We start from the raw sequence: 17,114 nt of genomic DNA, 5'->3' as shown, positions 1-17,114 counted from the left end.
TTCAACTTCCAATACAAACAACAACGGAATATTTGTAAAGTGTTTTTCTCCCGTAGGACCCAAAACACATAAGCTTGTCTCAGATCAGTACATAGTGGTGCGTACAGGGGAAAAGTTATGTGATCATAAATGCCAGACTTAAAGAGACTCCGTAACAAAAATTGCATCCTGTTTTTTATCATCCTAGAAGTTCCAAAAGCTATTCTAATGTGTTCTGGCTTACTGCAGCACTTTATACTATCACTGTCTCTGTAATAAATCAATGTATCTTTCCCCTGTCAGACTTGTCGGCCTGTGTCTGGAAGGCTGCCAAGTTCTTCAGTGTTGTGGTTCTGCTATGAACTCCCCCTTCCAGGCCCCTCTATGCACACTGCCTGTGTAGATTAGGGCAGCTTCTCTCTTATCTTTTACAAGCTGGATAAATCGTCCTCTGAGCTGGCTGGGCTTTCACATACTGAAGAATTACAGACAAGGGCAAAGCTGTTTGCAGAAAGAAAAGAGCAGCCTGAAACTTCAGTGCATGAGAACAGGGGGAAAGAAACACACAAATGATCTCTTGAGATTCAAAAGGAAGGCTGTATACAGCCTGCTTGTGTATGGATGTATTTTCTATGTGTGGGCATACTGTACATCAACCTACTTCCTGTTTTGGTGGCCATTTTGTTTGTTTATAAACAAACTTTTTAAAACTTTAAACTTGTTTTTAAAGACTTTTAATCTGGCGAGGGGCAGCGAAATTGTGTCAGAGGGTAATAGGAGATGTCCCCTAATGCACTGGTATGTTTACTTTTGTACGATTTTAACAATACAGATTCTCTTTAACATGTGGATTTTCACTTTTGATTTAAAGAGAACCTGTATCAAAAAAAGTTCCCCTGGGGGTACTCACCTCGGGAGGGGGAAGCCTCAGGGTCCCAATGAGGCTTCCCCCTCCCCTGTAGCTGCAGGCAGTCCAGCGCTGGCTCCCCCGAAGTGTCCCGGAATCTTCCCTCGACAAGCCTGACAAGCCGCTGTTGCAGCAAATAGTACGGAGATAGGCGGAAATAGCCGATCTCCGTCGGGTCCGCTATACTGCGCAGGCGCAGGAGACTTGTGCCTGCTCAGGAGAGAGGCCCGACAGCGATAGACTATTTCCGCCCATCTCCGAGGCGGAGAGCCGATACTGCGCTGGAGCAGGGAAGGTACATATCCCCGCTGTTCAGGGAGCTTCATCTCCACCGCCATGGGACCGAGGAGGATGGGGGAAGCCTCAATAGGATCCGGAGGCTTCCCCCACCCCAGGTGAGTACCCCCCAGGGGAGATTTTTCTCAATACAGGTTTTTTTTAAACGTGTCCAGGGTTGGAGCTGTCTTGATTAAGTTTGGCAAGGCATTCCACAGGGCAGGGGCAGCATGACAGAAAGCTCTGGCTCCAAAGATTTTTAGTTGAACTCTAGGGGTGGTCAAGTTATTGGATCCTTTTGATCTAAGGTTCCTAGTCCACACCATCAACCTAACCATAGCCCACAATTTTATATATTAACCAAGTGAACTTCAAGAACCTAACCATAAAGCAACCAAGCTCACAAACCCTAATCTTTAACCCTCTACCATCTAACCATCCACTGATCTAACAACCAAATACTAACTGTCAATCTAATACGATAATGCAAATATTTCAACTTTAAATCAATATCACATTCTACACGGTAACTATGACCCAACTTAATCTCCTCATCCTAAACTTCAACCTACCTAAAAGCCTTCATCTGAGACTTAGCCTCCAACTTGACGTTTAATAAAAATGTATGAACACCACAGTGAAGGGCTGACAGCCAGCACTACCCCAACCAACATCTCACAAATTCCCTCTCTGTTTATCTCATGAATCAGCTCTCAACCAATCAACCATATTGCAATTTGGCGCCCATGCTGCAAACTTAATTCCTTAAGGCACTGTATTGACCTGAGGATGCGGGCAAAGACCTGAGAAACGCATTGACTTTTTTTAATTGTGCTTCAATAACTCTTACCTGATCTAAACCTTTGTTTTTCTGGGTTGGTTCATCTGGAGAGGTAAGATACATCATGTATTTATATCATTGCAATGTATACTCTGAGAAATATTTATTTTTGGGCGCCTTCACCCTTATTCATTGCCCACTACACCTTCTTTGGAGGTGTCCTTCCCACTAGTGTGGTGCAATCCACAGCTAGTATGGACCCCAGGAGAGCGACCATCTGGTTCCAGCAGGACCTGGATTACCGGGCAGGGATTGCATTTTCCCCGTAGGCAAAATACGGTGGCTGCAGGTTCTGAAACACACCTTTCTGAGTATAACTACTCTAGTAATACTAAGCTAATTTTATCCTACGATACTGCACCATTTGGCTCCTGGTCTCGTCTTTGTCACACAGGCTACCGTGGTTCCTCCACAGTGACCATCCCTACTTCTACATATTGCAGTTTCATTCTTCATTGTGAGTTCTTGAATGCTGCAGGGAGTTCACAGAAAGGACCAGTGGAGTAGTCCATACTACACTGACAATCCACAGGCCTTCTGACAAATGCCACATTTGCATTCATATATATACCTCCCAGCTCCTGTTTGAAGTCCGTTCCACGTCTTACAAGTTGCCCCATCACAGTCCTTTTTCAAGAGATAAAATTCTATTATCGACATTTCCAGCTCAGGTGTATCAGACAGCTTTTTGCTCCACTCAAGAGTCGAGTAGCTTCCGCAGAAAGATCCAAAAGTACACAGTTCAAGAAGCTCTTGTGTGATTTCAATCAGTCCAGATGTGTGACTCAGACTATTAAAGCAAAAAGATCAGCGTGACAGCTGAATAAGCGACCGTTTCTGAAAGGAAGCCTCTTCTCAGTTAAGGTTTCCTTTAAAGTAAACTTTGAAAGGAGCTTTGTCCACTGTCTCCTCCTTGGCTCTGTATCACGGCGTCCGGACTCGGGATCTGAAGGCCCACACCATCCATGGTTTGAGAAGGCTGCCAGCTGATTAATCCAGATCATTTGTCTCAGTCACAGTTTGAGGCCGGGGATAATGATGTCCATTTGCTGCGGTTGTAAAGGACGTTATGGCTTTCACTCATGTTCGCTTGCGGACGACATAGTCCTCATCTGCTGCTCAATCGCAGTCAAAGTTTTGGTGGCCAAAAGAGCGTTCGGCTAGATTACGGCAACAGATGAGACCAATGAATAATTTACAGCAGCAGATCGTGCAACAGATATGGAGCTAATAATAGTAGACACTTTCCTTCCTTTGCGCGATAGTTGTCCTCAGGCAGGTAAATAGTACACAGTTTACTATCTATGCATCAGACTCTGATCGTCCTACAAAACAGATGCTTCTTGGATTCTCATCCCAGAAAAACTCCCTCTCCGAATAACTTTGCTGGAGAGTCACCAATACTGCTTTCAGAACTTGTCTAAAACCAACCAGATCGTATAAGAAACACAAGACACAGGCCATTTATATCGCCTTTTTCTCCTGGCAGACTCACAGGGACAGAGCTGCAGCCACTAGGCACGCCTTATAGCAGTGTTAAGGATTCTAGCCCAAGGTCTCCTCATTGAATAGGTGTTGGCTCACTGAACAAAAAGACCCGAGATCTGAACCCTGGTCTCCTGTGTCAGAGGCAGAGCCATTACACTATCCACAGCAATAAAAATGGTGACTGGGTCTCTACCTGGATCGTTGCAGTTATAGCACTTTTATTACACCATGGTAGCAAGTAATACACAACATTTCGGCCAATGGGCGAAACAATGTTGTTATGTCTTTGGACACTCATCTGTTTGCAGCTGTCAACCCAGCTGATACTAGCTGCACCTGCATAACTGGATATGTGTACATGGAACAAGGTAATACGCTGTAAGATTGTATAATCACAGCAATAAGGATTGTATAATCATGGTTTACAAAGATGTGACTTGTAATCCCCAAAGATGTAGGCTCGGTCTCTATTTGGAATGGAGCACAACGGCCCACTCGGATCCGAGCAGACCAGTTCACTTTGCTCCATTTTCTCCTCCCATTCGCATCCAGAGCAGGTGTGTTTCCCCCATAGGTTGCTAAGAGAAACCATCCACTCTCCACTTAAAGTGCATCAGGTCAGGAATGTGTTCCAGATCCGTTTTTAATCACAAGTGGAAGAGGAACCCCCATAGGATCCGCTTCCTGTAGAGGAGTCAGTTTCTGCTCAAGTGAGAACAGAGGCTAAAGCTACGTACTCGCCACCTGACGGCTCCAGTGACATCCCTTTGACGGCGGTCGTCAAGCGACGCCTCTTTCTGCCCGTGACGTCACATGACGGGGCAAACGAGAAGTAAGCTATCGCAGTACTTTGAGCAGAGTCATCAGGGATCTTAAAAATCCAATCCACTGTGTCTGTTGCATAACAAAGTGCGATTGCCACAGGGGGCAACATTGTTTAACATGCTTTTGTTAAACGATGTTGTCCAATGTCGGGTAACATCGCCGCAAATATCGCGTCGTGGGTATGGGCCTTTACTCTTTTTGTATTGTAACATATTTTGTATTATGAACACTCAAATTTTGTTTCTGTTTAAAGAGAAAAAAAACTACTACCACAGAACTCAGCAACATATGATATGGTTGTATTACCTGGACGGTGTACTTCTGCATTTCATGCAGGACGAACTCCACCTCCTTGGGGGTGGTGAGGGAGGCCAGGCTGCCGCTCAGATTGTGACAGTAAACTCTTGCATTGTCGTGGCTGTCGCGGCTGGAGTTGATTCGCAGGCAGGAATCCCCAACATGGCTCCACCCCTCTCCACATAGATGGGCTATCGGATAAAAGGCACAACAATGAATTTATGTGCGCCACTGCTACAGACTCTCTATTCATTCATAATTGTATGATGCTTTAGTGTCTCGGGGGATTCATAAGCAACTAAGAACAATGTTGGGGATATTTAGCCTTGGGATTCGTTTTAATTTAATGTGAAATGAAAATAAATGTATGCAATAACTCATTTCCTAAAAAGAACTTTCCTACAATCTCCCTATTCATTTATGGGGTTAAAGGACAGCTTTAGTTTAAAGGGTACCTGAGATGAAGGCAACTGCTATACTTATACTTATCTGGGGTTTCCTCAGGTGCGTTGGCTCCCTTGCCGTGCTCTCCGCTGCCTTCTAATATCTGCCCGTAATCTGGCCAGTTGTGCAGCCATGTTGCCGTGTCTGGGAGTGTATTGCACAGTCAAAGGTCGCCACCGGCTGCGGGAGCGCAATAAGTGTTGCGCACAGGGCCGAGCATGCGTAAAAGAGTGCAGCCTGATTACCGGGAGGAAAATAAAAGTGAACGGAGCGGCCAGAGAGTACAGCAAGGGAGCCCACGCACCTCATGGGATCGGAAGAAGCCCCAGGTAAGTATTAATATAGTGAGTGTATACATCTAAGCCTCAAACAATGCAGGTTGCTTGGCTGTCCTGCTGATCCTCTGCCTCTAATACTTTCAGCCATATACCCTGAACAAGCATGCAGCAGATCAGGTGCTCTGACTGAAGTCTGACTGGACTAGCTGCATGCATGTTTCAGGTGATTACACTGCCACGCAGAGATTTTCTGACCTGTGCAAAACTGGAATCAGAAAAAATGGCTAGAGATAAAAAGTCAAATTCAAAGAAGTTTTACAAATATATAAAAACTCAAGAAAGACGGCAGAGAACATAGGACTTTTACAAGATCAGGTGGGAAACTTGATTGTGGAGGACCAAACTAAAGCAGAAGTTTTAAATGTCTGCTTTTCTTCTGTATTTACCAAGGCTGATGCCTTAAGCTCATAATATTGCCCTGGGTGGTTCCCATCTACCTCATTCAGCATGAATTGCCTAACACAGGAAGGTGTGCAGTACGTTTAACCGCTTGCCGACCGCCTACTTCATATTGGCGGCGGCAAAGTGGCAGCCCCAGGACCACGTAACGCAGATTGGCGTCAGGTTCTGGGGCACTCTCTGGCCGGGGATCGCGCCGGCAATAGGCTCCGCCCACCCGCGACGTCAACCCGCCGGCCAATCGGAAGCGCCGGCGGGTTGTTAACCCGACGATCGCTGGATAGGAAGCGTATAATACGCTTTGTAATGTTTACAAAGTGTATTATACAGGCTGTCTCCTGCCCTGGTGGTCCCAGTGTCCGAGGGACCACCAGGGCAGGCTGCAGCCACCCTAGTCTGCACCCAAACACACTGATCTGCCCCCCCCCTGCCCCCTGATCGCCCACAGTACCCCTCAGACCCCCCCCTGCCCACCCCCCAGACCACCGTTTGCACACAATCACCCCCCTAATCACCCATCAATCACTCCCTGTCACTATCTGTCAACGCTATTTTTTTTTTTGTCCCTAAACTGCCCCCTGCTCCCTCCTGATCACCCCCCACCCCTCAGATTCTCCCCAGACCCCCCCAGACCCTCCCCCCCCCCCTGTGTACTGTATGCATCTATCCCCCCTGATCACCTGTCAATCACCTGTCAATCACCTGTCAATCACCCGTCAATCACCCCCTGTCACTGCCACCCATCAATCAGCCCCTAACCTGCCCCTTGCGGGCAATCTGATCACCCACCCACACCAATAGATCGCCCGCAGATCCGACATCAGATCACCTCCCAAGTGCAGTGTTTACATCTCTTCTCTCCTCTAAACACCCACTAATTACCCATCAATCACCCCCTATCACCACCTGTCACTGTTACCCATCAGATTAGACCCTAATCTGCCCCTTGCGGGCACCCAATCACCCGCCCACACCTCAGAACGCCCTCAGACCCCAGCCCTGATCACCTCGCTAGTGCATTGCTTGCATCTATTTCCCCCCTCTAATCACACCTTGAGACACCCATAAATCACCTCCTGTCACCCCCTAGCACACCTACCCATCAGATCAGGCCCTAATTTGCCCCGTGTGGGCTCCTGATCACTCGGCCAAACCCTCAGATCCCCCTCAGACCCCCTTCCGATCACCTCCCCAGTGCATTGATTGCATCTATTTTCCCCTCTAACCGCCCCCTGAGACACCCATCAATCACCTCCTGTCACCCCCCTAAGACTCCTATCCATCACATCAGGCCCAATACATCCTGTCATCTAAGAGGCCACCCTGCTTATGACCGTTTCCACAAAATTTGCTCCCTCATAGACCACCTGTCATCAAAATTTGCAGATGCTTATACCCCTGAACAGTCATTTTGAGAAATTTGGTTTCCAGACTACTCACAGTTTTGGGCCCGTAAAATGCCAGGGCAGTATAGGAACCCCACAAGTGACCCCATTTTAGAAAGAAGACACCCCAAGGTATTCTGTTAGGTGTATGATGAGTTCATAGAAGATTTTATTTTTTGTCAAAAGTTAGCGGAAATAGGATTTTTATTGTTTTTTTCACAAAGTGTCATTTTTCACTAACTTGTGACAAAAAATAAAATCTTCTATGAACTCACCATACCCCTAACGGAATACCTTGGGGTGTCTTCTTTCTAAAATGGGGTCACTTGTGGGGTTCCTATACTGCCCTGGCATTTTAGGGGCCCTAAACCGTGAGGAGTAGTCTAGAATCCAAATGCCTCAAAATGACCTGTGAATAGGACGTTAGGCCCCTTAGCGCACCTAGGTTGCAAAAAAGTGTCACACATGTGGTATCGCCGTACTCAGAAGAAGTAGTATAATGTGTTTTGGGGTGTATTTTTATACATACCCATGCTGGGTGGGAGAAATCTCTCTGTAAATGGACAATTGTGTGTAAAACAAATCAAATAATTGTCATTTACAGAGATATTTCTCCCACCTAGCATCTGTATGTGTAAAAATACACCCCAAAACACATTATACTACTTCTCCTGAGTACGGCGGTACCACATGTGTGGCACTTTTTTGCACCCTAAGTGCGCTAAGGGGCCCAAAGTCCAATGAGTACCTTTAGGATTTCACAGGTCATTTTGCGACATTTGGTTTCAAGACTACTCCTCACGGTTTAGGGCCCCTAAAATGCCAGGGCAGTATAGGAACCCCACAAATGACCCCATTTTAGAAAGAAGACACCCCAAGGTATTCCGTTAGGAGTATGGTGAGTTCATAGAAGATTTTATTTTTGTCACAAGTTAGCGGAAAATGACACTTTGTGAAAAAAAAACAATTAAAATCAATTTCCGCTAACTTGTGACAAAAAAAAAAATCTTCTATGAACTCACCATACTCCTAATGGAATACCTTGGGGTGTCTTCTTTCTAAAATGGGGTAATTTGTGGGATTCCTATACTGTCCTGGCATTTTAGGGGCCCTAAACCGTGAGGAGCAGTCTTGAAGCGAAATTTCTCAAAATGACCTGTGAAATCTTAAAGGTACTCATTGGACTTTGGGCCCCTTAGCGCAGTTAGGGTGCAAAAAAGTGCCACACATGTGGTATCGCCGTACTCAGGAGAAGTAGTATAATGTGTTTTGGGGTGTATTTTTCCACATACCCATGCTGAGTGGGAGAAATATCTCTATAAATTGACAATTGTGTGTAAAAAAAATAAAAAAATTGTCATTTACGGAGATATTTCTCCCACCCAGCATGGGTATGTGTAAAAATACACCCCAAAACACATTATACTACTTCTCCTGAGTACGGCAATACTACATGTGTGGCACTTTTTTGCAGCCTAACTGCGCTAAGGGGCCCAAAGTCCAATGAGCATCTTTAGGCTTTACAGGGGTGCTTACAATTAGGCACCCCCCAAAATGCCAGGACAGTGAACACACCCCACAAATGACCCCATTTTGGAAAGTAGACACTTCAAGGTATTCAGAGAGGAGCATAGTGAGTCCGTGGCAGATTTCATTTTTTTTTGTCGCAAGTTAGAAGAAATGGAAACTTTTTTTTTTTTTTTTCTGTCACAAAGTGTCATTTTCCGCTAACTTGTGACAAAAAATAAAATCTTCAATGAACTCACCATGCCTCTCACTGAATACTTTGGGATGTCTTCTTTCCAAAATGGGGTCATTTGGGGGGTATTTGTACTATCCTGGAATTTTAGCCCCTCATGAAACCTGACAGGTGCGCAGAAAAGTCAGAGATGCTTGAAAATGGGAAAATTCACTTTTGGCACCATAATTTGTAAACGCTATAACTTTTACCCAATCCAATAAATATACACTGAATGTTTTTTTTTTATCAAAGACATGTAGCAGAATAACTTTCGCGCTCAAATGTATAGGAAATTTTACTTTATTTGAAAAATGTCAGCACAGAAAGTTAAAAAAGTCATTTTTTTGTCAAAATTCATGTCTTTTTTGATGAATATAATAAAAAGTAAAACTCGCAGCAGCAATCAAATAGCACCAAAAGAAAGCTGTATTAGTGACAAGAAAAGGAGGTAAAATTCATTTAGGTGGTAGGTTGTATGACTGAGCAATAAACCGTGAAAGCTGCAGTGGTCCGAATGGAAAAAAAGGCTCTGGTCCTTAAGGGGTTTTATGACTGCAGTCCTTAAGTGGTTAAATAAGATCAAGATGGACAAGACACCTGGCCCAGATGGCATCCACCCCTGAGTATTAAAGGAGTTGAGTTCAGCATTGTGTAATACCTACAATTAATATGCATGTATTATAAATCGTACTTTTATTTTTCGCAGTACTTGTCCTCTAAGCACACCGTGTTTTCACAATGCACGTCTGCATGCATTTTTTGTGCAATGCAGCCCCAATAAGCTTTGCAATACATAAAAAAATAAAAAGTGAATGGCAATGCATACTAACGTATGTTGAAATACACCTTTTCAAATGAATACCGTATACCCTTAACATTCCAATCGCTGAGCAGCTCCAAAATGACTGAGCCCAAACTCAAGACACATAACTACAGCCCTTCAGCACAGCGAGTGTCATAATGCAGAGCAGGTTCAAGCTGCGGTCACTTCCTTCTATGGCACAGAGTAGACCTTCCAGAGGAAAGGGGTGGAGTTAGCAGTGCCTTCCACAGGAAAGGGGGGGGAGTAAGCAGTCCCTTCCAGAGGAAAGGGGTGGAGTTAGAGTGCCTTCCAGAGGAAAGGGGTGGGGTTAGCAGTGCCTTCCAGAGGAAAGGGGTGGAGTTAGCAGTGCCTTCCAGAGGAAAGGGGTGGAGTTAGCAGTGCCTTCCAGAGGAAAGAGGTGGAGTTAGCAGTCCCTTCCAGAGGAGGGGTGGAGTGAGTAGTGATCTGTACTCACCGGGCAGAGCCTGGCACTCCTGCTGGCGTTGATCCCACTGGCAGTTCAGGTTTAAAGAGCAGCTCTTACAGCTGGTGAGCTTGTTGCAGATCTGCTCGTTTCGCACATAGCACTTGGTGTAATTCTTCACAGACTGGTAAAGGGTGAGAGATGAAAACAAAAACACACAAAAAAAACCTTTAAAAAGGAACTGTTGTGAAAATGACATAATGAATAAAATTGCTTATTTGTTTACAGTATTAATCTATAAATTCGTTATTCAGCATTTGCCCATTATAAAATTTTTCCTCTCCCAGATTTAAGCCATTTTTTTTCCGCCACCAATTAGGCTTTCTTTGGGTGGTACATTTGCTAAGAGCTACTTTACTGTAAACGCATTTTAACAGTAAGAATAAGAAAAAACTGAAAAAAAATCATTATTTCTCAGTTTTCGGCCATTATAGTTTTAAAATAATACATGCCTCCACAATTAAAACCCTTGTATTGTATTTGGCTATTTGTCCCGGTTATTACACCTTTTAAATTATGTCCCTATCACAATGTATGGCGACAATATTTTATTTGGAAATAAAAGTGCATTTTTTCCGTTTTGCATCCATCACTATTTACAAGCTTATAATAAAAAAAAATATATATATATATATATATATATATATATATAAATATTTCATCTTTACATAGATATTTAAAAAGTTTAGACCCTTAGGTAATATTTATGAGTTTTTTGTTATTGTAATGGTTTTTTTTTATTATTATTATTAAACATTTTATTTGGGTATTTTTGGGAGGGTGGGATGTAAATAGTAATTTTTTTAATGTAAATATAGGTTTAGTTTACTTTTTTTTTTATGTAGATGTAGTTTTACTTTTTGAGCACAAGATGGCAACCTTAGGTTTGTTTACATGACGTCACTCTAAGCGTAACATGCACGCTTAGAGAGGGACGTAGGGGGCAGAAAAAGCAAGGCTTCCGAGAGAAGCTGTCGCTTTTTCTGCGGGGGAGAGGAATCAGAGATCGGGCACCATGGCCCGATTCATTGATTCCTGGGCTCCGGCGCCGGGAGCACGCGTGCACATGGCCTCCAGGAGGAGAAAGTGGTTATAGATTAGGGGAATTCGGCTCTTTTCTCTAAAAACACACATGGTGCATTTCTCTCTGTTTTCCTTGTGTCTTGTGCAAGAGTTCAGTTCCACTTTAAGGATTAAGAGGAACTTTACTGAATATAACTTAAAGTGGACCTGCATTCTTGCACAGGACAGAAGGAAAACCTAGAAAAATGCACCATGTATGTATTTAGAGAGTTTAGCCTTTCTAATACCCCCCTCATCTGTTTCTAAACACAAGTTGTAATTTGATCTCTCCCCTGTGTCACGGCAGATAAGCTCATTTGAAAGGAAAGGTTGTTAACAATATGTCTGCTTCCGTAAAAGCAGGAAGTAGACACACTTCAGATTCATTATAGGTCTTGCATCAACTGTAACGAAGGAATGTTTTTCTTTAAAGGTTATTATGTTGTTGCGTATCTTTTAGAGCAGAGAGGAAGTTCTGAGTGCAGGTTCATTTTAATGAATGAAATAAGGAATAATAATTTAGTAACTGAAACATGAACACAAGAAGAAGACTCTTCTACAGGACAGAAAAACAAAGAGCACCTCCCTCCGCTGCACCCCGTCCCCTCAGCACCCCCAAATACAGACAAGTGGCCTCCTCACCACACTGCAGTTGCTGCTCAGAGAGACACACTTCTTGTCGTCACACCACTGGCAGCCATTAGTGTTGGCGGTGCAGCTGGCACAGTCCGTGTTCTTGTAACATCTGTCATCGGCAGGAGCTGTGGGATGAAGGAGGTTTAGTGTCACAAGTTGTCAGGCACAATGTGTCACAGCGGTAAGTATTCTGCTAACACACAGACTTCACTCCAGCACTACAGCAGCTTATGCGTTATCACACACAAGAGAGCAGTAAACACAATGGAGTCCTAACAATTAACTGCTGGACAACAGTCAATCATTGCCCTTCAGATGAACCTGGCTTTCAAATACCGAGCCTAGGCAGCAGCATTTGCTCCTGTAGTTATTACAGCTTTATATTGTGCTACAGAATACACAGCGTGTTTCATGCAGTGTGTCCTTGGCTGTAGCAAAGATTGTCTATAAAGTCTTTATTGTGGGAGCAGCTTGTGCTGGCTGGTCTTGGAACTTATGGTCCAATTCCAGGTGGGAACTGGATGGAAACTGAAGAGGCTGTGGGAGGAACAAGCTAGCTAGATGGACAACATTTTTATTATATTGAAATTTGTGATAACAGAGGCGCCAAATTAGAGTAAAAACATCTAAAATCAGTTTAAAAGGAGGGGGGTTGGCGGATACCACCCTCAGGTATAGAAGGACCAGCCAATGAGTCGTTACATATAATTTATTATAGAATCTCCAGGCATGCAACGCGTTTCACGGGTCAAGTGCCCGCTTCATCAGGCAATCAGTGTTGGAGATAGGGCCCGTTTCCACTATCACGAATCCGCATGCGGGCAACGCATGCGGATTTGCACAGTCAGTACAAGTGGATGGGACTGTTTCCACTTGTGCGTTTCCCCGCACGTTTTTCTGTGCAGAAAAAATCTGCAGGGTAGGGGCCTCAGAATTCGCCTGCGTGTGGAATGCAGGCGAATCGCACGCAATGTATTTAATAGGGAAATCGCATGCGTTTTCCCCATGCGTTTTTTGCCGCGATTTCGCATGCGATTTCGCATAGGTACCCATGTTAATTCACACAGGCAGTGACATGGTTAAAATCGCATACAGCCTTACCTATGCGAAATCGCATGCGAAATCGCGGCAAAAAACCGCATGCGGAATCGCACCCGCATGCGATTTGCCTGCGGTGATTCGCCGGCGATTTCGTAACGCTATAGTGGAAACGGGCCCATACACTACGAGACAAAAACAGAATAAAACACTATATACCAAAGGACGCTAGGCAAATGGATAATAAAATATTTTTTTTTGTAAACATCAGAAAAAGTCCATAGTTCATTACCCGATGCACATAAATCTTGGGAGACGAGAGACTAATACACAGCATTTCTGCCCCTAAATCACATGAGGGTATGTTACATTGTATGTGCAGAAACAGACAATACAAGAATATGTCTGAATGAAATGACAAACTATCCGTGTCCAAGACACTGATACAAAAACTTGTGGATCTCCTGAACAGTTATAAAATGTAATCGAAGTTGCAACAAAATAGTGAATAAATGATAAGTGGTATGCCAAAAATTCGTATATATGCATATAATTGCACTTGCCCCAGAATTTGATTACACTCATAAAAATAGTGGACTATGACATTGCATATAATAAACTAAAGTGCAAGGTGCATAAACGTAGAGCTTCCAGAAAAATAATGATGGACAGGAAAGAGATCAAGTGATCGCAATAGTACTCACCAAGGCTGTATCAATTTTCAGGCCCAGCGCCTACTGTAGAGGGTGTTGCACGTAATAGGGGTGTTATAAGGACACTGGGCGCCAGCGTGGATCGAGGTCTAACCCGGAAGAGCAGCCCACGGCTGTTTCCGGTAACAAGGGCAGACGGGCAGGTAGCGCGATGTGACGCTGACGTCATGTCGCAAATTACGCGTGTCCGCATCCTCCCCCGACACGCGTGATTTGCGACATGACGTCAGCGTCACATCGCGTCACATCGCTTAACATGATCATGTTAAGTTTGAACAAGAACTTTTTTTGAATATTAGAAAACTTTCTCTTCATAGGTTTTTTTCAACAAAAACACCTAGAGCTGGAAATCAGGAAAGCAACAATAGATTCACTATTCCGTTACTGGTGGGTTCCTCTGATGACTATTGGGATAAACAAACCCTCCGTGATCTTTGTGAACTTTCTGAGACCAATGTCCCCAATGAAGTTGAGGTTCAACGCCCACTACCCCACAACATAGGTAATTGCTCTCGTTTTAATCCCCCGTCCAGAAGGCTCTGTGGAACTTTTCTATCAAAAAGTCTTAAGTTACTGTAAATCTTTGATCTACCCCAGAGCTACCTCAAATTTGACCAGGGCAGAATGGGATGCTTTGCGGTGGCTTCAAAACAAACCTGAGTTAACCATCAGAGAACAGACAAAGGGGGTGGGGTGGTGGTTTTTAAAACTGAGGACTATCACTCGGAATGTCTACGACAGTTGGAAGACAGATCTACATACTCTAAGTTACCCTCAAACCCCACTTCCCTCTATGTGGGGGAACTTAAAAAATTACTGCAGAAGGGAATGACAGATGGAGCATTAGATAGGGTTGTGGCAAACAAGTTACTACCAGAACATCCACGGAGCCCGGTGTGGTATTGTATTCCAAAGATTCACAAAGCTTTGGAACACCCACCGGGCCGCCCAATAGTTTCTGCTATTGGGTCATTGACTGAATCACTTGCCCAGATTTTCAGTGAAGACCACTCTTACGTTCTCTTCCCTCTTATGTAGGAGACACTTTAGAAGTACTTAACATCTTGAATAATTTTGAATGGCAACCAGAATTTCATCTTGCTTCTATTGATGTTGTTTCGTTGTATAGTAAAATTTGTCATCAGGATGGTCTACATGCAGTAGGCAACTTTTTACCTGAATTAAAATTGGGGGATTTGATGAATTGGTTCATCCAGGCGGGTCTGGAGTTTGTCCTCACCAGGAACTCATTCCTCTTTGACCGCCAGTGGTACCATCAGGAGGTCGGCACGGCAATGGGGAGCCCTGTGGCCCCCACCTATGCTGGCCTCTTTATGGGCCACTGGGAGGCCAATACCATCTATTCATCGAGGAATGGGTTCCTGGAGCGGATAAAACTCTGGATCCGCTACATAGATGACATCTTAGTAATTTGGCAGGGTACTAGAGAGGAATTTCTAGCCTTTATGGAATTTTTGAATCTTAATGATGTCAATATGTCTTTTACTCACCACTGGGGTGACCAGCGATTGGAATTTCTGGATCTAGATATTGTCGTCAGGGGTGGAGGCTTATTGACAAAAACATTTAGAAAGAAAAGGCTGTCAATTCTGTTTTACAGGCCATGATCTATCACCATGCATTTCTCCTACTCACCTATGTATGAAACCATAAAGAAAGCAGTGCAAAGGAATTGGTGGATCATACAGCAAGACAAGCTCTTTCAAAATAAGAGTTTATTGCCCCCTTGTGTTTCTTATAAAAGAGCTCCTAACTTAAAACATAGATTAACCCATAGTGAATTTGTAAGTTCACGAACAGAATCTTGGCTTGGTGCTTCCAGTCCATTGGGAAACTTCAGGTGCCAGCGGTGTTCTTGTTGTAATTTCATTGTTGGGGGCGGCCGGTTCGTCCACTGTGGTCGGACTTGCAGGATAAAACAATTCATTAATTGCAGAACCAAAGGAATAGTATATGCCCTGGTATGTCCATGTCAGCGCATCTATGTGGGTGAGACCAAGGGTATGCTGAAGGACCGCTATCAGGCTCACTGCAGGTCCGTCCACAGTGGCGAGGGCTGCCCACGTGTAATTGAGCACATGCGATGTGCCCATGGTGGGGATGTCACCAAGCTCAGATTTTTGGGATTGGAGCAGGTTAAGAAAGACAGTAGAGGGGGGGATTGGCATAGAAAACTGTTACAGCGAGAAAGATATTGGATATCATTTTTTGAAGCTACAGGCCCACTAGGATTAAATGAAAGAAATAACTTTGCAGTATTTATATAACCTTTTTCCTGGTTAGGATGTTATAGAGTATTTATTACTCATGTTAGGTTTTAGGATTCTCTTGTTCTTGCATATATCTCTATATTTTATCATTTGCTTTATCTTTATTATTATTGATTTTTTCTTTTGTCTAGATTTGGATTGTATCCCGGGACCTATTGGGTCGTTTTCTATGTTGTGGGGTGGTGAGTAGTTTATTGTTCTCATCTAAAATTTATCTGTACCCACCAAGACCCATTACTCCACTGGGATATAGTTCCTTTTGTCCTCATTGAGGTGGCTTTACTATTTCTCCCTGGCGTTAGTGTTTAATTGGGAACTGGCATGTAATTAGCAAAACGGCCACAAGATGGCCGAGGCACTTAGTAGGGTGGATGGATGCGTCTACTACGTCGCATTTTTTATGTCATTTACGCGACGTCTGCATTTCACGCTACATCCCGCGACCCGGAAGTGACGCTTCCTCTACCCGGATGTAGTTACCCAGGGGGAAATAGCCGGCGATGTCGATCCGGCGTGCGTTGCAAACGGCGGAAGAGTGCGGTTAAGCTGGCAATGACACCCACCCACCTCAATAGGTAAGCTAGACTATTTAAGAGGTATCTGTTGATGGGGGAATTTGTCCTGATGACGCACCACGCAGCATAGGCGTGAAACGGCTGTTGACCTTCTCTCTGCCTGTACCTCTCTCCATGTATATATTGCCGCTGGAATGCTTTTAATGGCTCTGAAATAAAAGCTATGTTTTAGCCTGATGTGCACGACCGCTTTTCTCTTCGTCTAAAGTACAGTGAGTATACTTGGGGAGTTGCACTCAGGTGCTTAGCTACAGTCCTGTGCACAAGTTTTTCTTCCCATTGACTGATTGCCTGATGAAGCGGGCACTTGACCCATGAAACGCGTTGCATGCCTGGAGATTCTATAATAAATTATATTGTTTACATATAACGACTCATTGGCTGGTCCTTATATACCTGAGGGTGGTATCCACCAACCCCCCTCCTTTTAAACTGATTTTAGATGGTTTTACTCTAATTTGGCGCCTATGTTATCACAAATTTCAATCTGATCTAGTCCACCCTTGGTGGAGGGATATATCCCCATTTTTTCCTGTCTACAGAAAGCGACTTCTTAACACCTGAGTGGGGTCAGGTTATAATTCTCCCCACCT

At 44.1% G+C, this 17,114-nt stretch overlaps 1 protein-coding gene across 2 annotated transcripts in view; it reads right to left on the bottom strand.

Annotated features, from left to right (window-relative positions):
• ATRNL1 (attractin like 1) overlaps nucleotides 1-17,114 on the bottom strand; it is a 903,042-nt gene that overhangs the window by 597,840 nt on the left and 288,088 nt on the right. For both annotated transcript variants that reach the window (XM_068257926.1, XM_068257927.1), the window contains exons 13-15: nucleotides 11,911-12,029; nucleotides 10,198-10,330; nucleotides 4,623-4,804 (exon numbers count right to left, since the gene is read on the bottom strand). In XM_068257926.1, the coding sequence (XP_068114027.1) occupies nucleotides 4,623-4,804; nucleotides 10,198-10,330; nucleotides 11,911-12,029 (434 nt within the window). The remainder of the gene's footprint in view (nucleotides 1-4,622; nucleotides 4,805-10,197; nucleotides 10,331-11,910; nucleotides 12,030-17,114) is intronic.

The sequence above is a fragment of the Hyperolius riggenbachi genome, chromosome 10, assembly GCF_040937935.1.
Source record: "Hyperolius riggenbachi isolate aHypRig1 chromosome 10, aHypRig1.pri, whole genome shotgun sequence".
Lineage (NCBI taxonomy): Eukaryota > Metazoa > Chordata > Amphibia > Anura > Hyperoliidae > Hyperolius > Hyperolius riggenbachi.
Note: the sequence above shows the minus strand (reverse complement) of the source record. Positions and strands in the feature narration are given on the sequence as shown.